Genomic DNA, 6,344 nt, shown 5'->3' with positions numbered 1-6,344 from the left:
GAAAATAACGTCTTGAGGGTTATCTTTCTGAGACATAAATATTTGCAGATAAAAAGAACAAATTTCTATCCTGACACAGAAATTAATTATTTTCGTGTTTGTGTGAATGTCTTTTTTTTTAAATGAAAAAATACATACTTTTTGGATTAAATGCGGCGACTTTTGATCAGCATTGTAACACTCGCTGTAGTAACACTCGCTGTAGTGGCACTGATTTGGCACGAAAATGGCGGATAGGAATACTCCCATCTATATAGTGCCTTATTTTTACTTCTTTTTCAATTATCTTTTTGTGTGCGCGCCTCTTTTCTGTACGCTGTATTCTTTTCACAGAAATATATTATTCTTTCTTTTTCTTTTCATCTCAAGTTCGTCGTGCTCGTGTTTATCCTGCACCCAACAGGTTATGGGCCCAAGGCACGTATAATGTAACCGCGTGCAAACGAAAGTGATTTCTTTTTCTTCTCGTCTCTATTAATGCGAGCCGACTCGCCCGGTCTTTGCTCGCGCCATTGGTCTTTTTTGTCTACAAAATACGACTGCGACCATCTTCAAGAGCGAATCTACGGATCTTAGGAATATCACAAAGTTCAATGGGCAGAACTTTCAACTGTGGAAGTTCCAAATGAGAACAATTTTCGTCGTACATGATCTTCTAAACATAGTTCAAGGCGAAAAAGTCAAATCAGAAGCAGCCAGTAACCTTTGCAACGATTGGATAAAAAGAAATGCAAAAGCCATGCTCATCCTATCATCATCCATGGAATATTCTCAATTGGAATACCTCATTACCTGCTCAACAGCAGCCGAGATGTGGACGAAACTTTCTGCTATCCACGAGCAGAAGAGCGCGACCAATAGGTTATCGCTCACAACAAAATTCCATGAATATCACATGGCAACCGGCGACTCTGTCACACAACATATCGCCAAAATCGAAAACATGGCGAATCAGTTAAGGATATCGACGAAAAGATATCGGATGTCATGATCATGGCAAAAATACTTGGGACCCTCCCTTCGAAGTACAACGCGTTCATCTCGGCCTGGGACAGCGTCAGTGCAGCGGAACAGACACTCCTTTTGCTACGAGAAAGACTGATTCGAGAGGAAGCCTGGATGACATCCACAGATGAAATAAGCAGCGCCCTGGCTGCAACCACCATCTCCACAGAAGGTAAACGAGGCCGCCATCATCGCCGCAACGGTGAAGAACCGCATAAAAAGAAGATCGTGTGCTGTTTCTGTAGTAAAACCGGTCACCTTGCCAAATATTGCTTCGCTAAAAAGAAGGCATTAAAAACGCGAGACAATAATAAAACGAACGGGTCTAAATGCGACGATTCAGCTAATTTCGCCGCGTTCATTGCTTGTCAAGCCACGAATGGCTCGAATACCGAAAATCCCTCTCATACAGCCGATCCGAATCTGGCCGCTTTCCTCAAACTTGACGAAAAACACATTGGGCTTCTCGATAGTGGCGCTTCGAGGCACCTCTGTTGTCGAAGGGAATGGTTTACCGAATTCACGCCGTATAATAACGAACATGTTTGTCTCGGTGACAACACTAATTTAAAAGTGGATGGCCGCGGAAAAATATTCATTTCTCGATTGATAAATAATCAATGGCACGATGGTGAAATCAATTTTATATATTCCGTACTTAGAAAAGAACCTCTTCTCGACTGGCGTATGCATGTCAATCGATTTATCAATCGTCTTAAAGGATAATCACGCGGATTGTACGAGGGGCACTATTTATATTTTGAGCCTAATAATAAAAAAACAGTAATTTGTCATTGAAAATGACTTTATTGTTTTTCAAAATATTCTCCTTTATGATCTATACACTTTTGCATGCGTTCGAACCACTTGTCAAAGCATTTTTTCCATTCCGCTTGAGACACCTCCAAAACATGGTTTTTGAATGCATCAACGGCTTCTTCTGCCGACGAAAATCGTTGTCCACGCAATTTATTCTTGACGTTCGGGAACAAAAAGAAGTCATTTGGTGCCAAATCAGGACTGTACGGCGGATGACCCATTAATTCGATTTTTTGAGTGCTCAAATAGTCGGTTGTTAGACGAGATGTGTGACAACTGGCATTGTCTTGATGAAGAATGATCCGGCGGCGCTTGTTTGTTTTCCTTATTTCACCGAAGACTTCCGGCAAACAAATGGTTGTGTACCATTCAGAATTGACCGTTCTAGGTTCCTCTAAAGACACTGTTGCCACATGATCAGTTTTTTCGAAAAAACAGGCGACCATTTGTTTCGAAGTGCTTCGAGCGCGAACAACTTTTGTTGAATTTGGTTCATCTTGAAACACCCATACAGTCGACTGCTGTTTAGTTTCCGGCTTATACGCATAGATCCATGATTCGTCACCTGTTACAATCTTATACACGTCTTTTGAAGCACCGCCATTGTATTTCTTAAGCATTTGTTTGCACCAATCGACACGAGCATCTTTTTGAGATTTTGTCAGATTATGTGGGATCCAACGAGAACAAACCTTTTTCACGGCTAAATGATCATGCAATATTTTATATATGCTGGTGGAACTAATGCCTAAGGTTGTCTCAATCTCACAGTATGTCACATGACGATCTTGCATTATTAGTTTTTGCACAGCATCAATGTTTTCTGACACAACAACTGATTTTGGACGACCTTCACGACTTTCGTCGGTGAGCGAACGGCGACCACGATTAAATTCGTTATACCAGCGTTTCACAGTGGCAAAGGACGTGGGGCTTTATCGCCAAAAGTGGAAGTAAGTTGATCGATGCACTCCTGTCTTGATAATCCACGTCGAAAGTCGTAATAAATCATTGCACGAAAATTTTCACGAGTTAATTCCATTTTTTCGCTGAGACACAATTTTCAAGTGACTGTAAACAATACAAATCGCGTTCAAATAACAAAACGTTCTGAAGAAGGTTATGATCAAAAATATCAAACTTTCTAGTGGAAACGTCAGATGGCACCTGACAACACTCAGTGTTGCCAAGGCTCAAAATATAAGTAGTGCCCCTCGTAGCACGCGGCGTTAAGCAGGAAAATAATCTAATACGCCTTCTAATTAAACCGAAATCAAAAACATCGGTACTTTACGCGTCCTCAGCACTTCTAGAAACGTGACATAAACGTCTTGGTCACATAAATTGTAACTATCTCATAAAGATGATAACAAGCGGCTCTGCCACCGGAATAAACTTATCAAATAAAAAAAGCTTTTTCTGCGAGGATTGCCCATTGAGTAAGCAAGCGAGACTGCCGTTTTCAACTACGCACAAAAGTGATGTTGCGCCCGGCGAAATCGTTCACGCCAACGTGTGTGGCCCAATGCAAACGCCATCAATCGGCGGAGCAAAATTCTTCTTGCTCCTCAAAGACGAGTGTTCGGGATTTAAAACGGTCTATTTTCTAAAACACAAAAATGATGTATTTGATTATCTAAAGGAATTCCTCAACTTAACAGTGAATCAATTCGGTAAAAATATAAAGATTTTAAGAGACGACAACGGTACGGAATTTATTAATTCAAACGTTTGCAGTTTACTAAAAGAACGAGGCATAAAGTTACTTACATTCGCACCTCACACGCCGGAATAAAACGGACGCGCGGAACGCGAAATGCGAACGATCGTGGACAGTGCGCGTTCTATGCTCTTAGCACAAAATCTATCCAAAAATCTCTGGGGTGAAGCCGTCAATACGGCAGTCCATATATTAAATAGAACTGTATCCACGCACTCAAGCGGCAAAACATCTAGCGGCAAACGATCGAAATCTACTTAAAAAAGAAACCCGATTTATCACATATTAAAATGTTCGGTTGTAACGCATACGCACACGTCCCAAATGTCTTACGTAAAAAATGGGACCTTAAATCACAAAAAAAGCTTTTTGTCGGTTACGAAAAAGATTCCGGAAACTATAGACTACTAGACACGCGAACTAAACGCATTACGATCTCGAGAAACGTCACCTTTCAACGAGAATGAAACCGATGATATAAAACAAAAGAGAATCTGGATTTCCATCGATAGTGACGCGAAAAATCCGACGTACGAACCAAACACTCTCGAAACAACTATAAACGTGTAAAAATGTACATTCCCCCGAATACTACATGACTTATGCAGCCTACGTTGCATCATATGACTCGCCGACCACATATAAAGAGGCCACTAGTTGTAAAGAATCCGCTTTATGGAAAAACGCGATAAAGGAAGAGCTCGAAACTCATGAAAATAATCAAATATGGGAAATCGTCTCGCTCCCTAAAGATCACAAACCAATAGGTCACAAGTGGGTTTTAAAAATCAAAGATTCATCTAGCGAAAATCCAATATGCTACAAGGCTCGCTTGTGTGCTCAGGGCTTCTCGCAGCAAGCTGGCGTAGATTACGGCGAAATCTTTTCTCCCGTCGTTAGATATGAATCAGTGCGCATCTGGTTAGCAATCGCAGTGAAAGAAAATCTAAAATCGATCCAATTCGATGTAAACACTGCTTATCTGAATTCCAATCTTAACGAAGTTACTTACATGCGAGTAATAAGTGGGAAGGTATTGCGTGTCAAAACAAACTCCCTCCACCCCACCCAGGCGTCAAAACAAACTCCCTCTTCCCCCCGCCGAGCTATCAAAACGAATCCTTTCCACGCCTCCCAGACGTCATGGGCGTGGCCTAGACCGGTCCGTCTGGAACAATGAGGGGTTCTGATTGGTCGGTGGATGAAGGATGGATGTAATAGGGTAATTAAATGGTGCGTTCTGATTGGTTCGCTCTATAGTTGCCAAAGATTGGATTGGCTCGCTATACCTTCTCACGCTACGAATGGTGAGGGAGAGATCGCGTTGAGAGAGAGAGAGAGAGAGAGAGTGAGAGTGAAAATGGAGAATGGGAAGCCTAGGAAAATAGATCACGAGACATTTTTTTTTACCAGGAGGGAGAGGGAGAAAGGTACGGACATGAATATCACGCAGTTCTTTATTCTGTAGGTCATTTTTTTGCTGCCGTAGCTCTTTGTCTGCGCCGTAACGACGTTTATTATTTATAGGATCTTTTACGAAAATTTTCGAGTCTAGGAGTCTCTTTTGCTTGGAGGAAAGGGGAGGTAAAACAGGAACGAACATGATCACCTGACGTGACGGCTTCGATGTGATGATTCGGATATTATTATACGTTAAACAAAAAATTCTTTTATATTTTTTCGTGTATTTAATCTACATTATCTAAACCATAAATGGGGACGAGGTTAAGAGTAAGGAACAGACGAAATTTACAAGACAAAAATTTTATTTTATAAAAAGTTTATTTAAAAAAAAAAAGGTATTACATGATATAGTTATTTTACTTTTTTTGAAAGAGTACACGATTGAACATGACGGCATACAGTATGAGAATTTATGAATTTATGTTTACAATGAAGAAGAAATTTATGAAATAACTGATCAATCGGTCGTTGTGTTTACAATCAGTGGTAAACAGACTAAGAAACTGGCTAAGATTATAACCATTACACATAAAGTATAGAAATACACAACAGTATTGCCCACAAGTTTGAGAAAAAGTTCCTTGTAGCGTCGTCGTGTTCCAGCGATACGTGGTGGAGTTTCAGCTAAGGCGTAAGAGGAACTCGAGTCCAAGGGCGGCAATCCGTAGCTATCGAAATACGTTCCTGTACCGTGTTCGTCGATGTAGAAGGCGACCCAGTGCTGTCCAGGTCGATCATGATCGTCTGTGTTAGCGACAATGGCAGTCGACCTCGTCCACACCCTCGGCAGTCGGCAGGATAGACCTCTGCATGTCTAACACTAAGATGATGTAATGCGTTTAAAACTTCCAACGAATTCATTTCTCGTCGACGGAAAGCGTGAGAGGAAATATTTGCGTAAATTCAGAATTTACCTCTTTTGACAGTGCGTACGGTATAGAGTTCTCAAAACTTGACGTTTGCGAAAGGCTAGTGTTAGCTTTATCTCTATCAAGCGTCGGGTCGAATTCTGGAAGATCTTTTTCTCCTTGTCTGTCGCTTGTTCGTCCTCGCTTTGACTCGTCTTTTCTGTCACGATATTTTTCCTCCACGTTTCAATTTTGTGAATTATATCGTGTTTCTGATTTTTAAATTAAAATGAAAAATTCCCGCTGTTTGTCTTTTCGCACTCGACGTCGTTATCGCTCCAATTTTCTGAGGGAAGGCTATCGTGTAGCTCGAATTGCTGCTATTTCGTATAGTTAGCCAAAGTTTCAATTTGTACCCCCCCGTGGGATGCCACCTTGTCGTGGTGGGGGGGCTCCCCCGTGCGTCGCTCCTGCGGCCGGGGCCGCCG

General features: G+C 41.5%; 2 protein-coding genes and 1 pseudogene across 2 annotated transcripts; 1 reads left to right on the top strand and 2 right to left on the bottom strand.

Annotated features, from left to right (window-relative positions):
• The first annotated feature begins 993 nt into the window (after positions 1-993).
• LOC108727038 (uncharacterized) lies at positions 994-1,731 on the top strand. Its single transcript, XM_018454937.1, has one exon. The coding sequence runs from the start codon at positions 994-996 to the stop codon at positions 1,729-1,731; it is 738 nt and encodes a 245-aa protein (XP_018310439.1).
• A 47-nt stretch (positions 1,732-1,778) lies between these two features.
• Positions 1,779-2,848, bottom strand: LOC108727039 (histone-lysine N-methyltransferase SETMAR-like; the record flags this gene model as incomplete). Its single annotated transcript, XM_018454938.1, is given in 2 exon segments — positions 1,779-2,744; positions 2,747-2,848. Coding segments are annotated over 2 exon segments (1,035 nt in total), but the record flags the coding sequence as incomplete, so codon positions are not given.
• Positions 2,849-5,465: 2,617 nt separating this feature from the next.
• The window catches only part of LOC108727036 (uncharacterized), a 1,378-nt pseudogene continuing 499 nt past the window's right edge, over positions 5,466-6,344 (bottom strand).

Source organism: Mycetomoellerius zeteki, unplaced genomic scaffold, assembly GCF_001594055.1.
Source record: "Mycetomoellerius zeteki isolate Tzet28-1 unplaced genomic scaffold, Tzet1.0 scaffold468, whole genome shotgun sequence".
Lineage (NCBI taxonomy): Eukaryota > Metazoa > Arthropoda > Insecta > Hymenoptera > Formicidae > Mycetomoellerius > Mycetomoellerius zeteki.
This window is presented reverse-complemented; position numbering and strand designations above follow the sequence as displayed.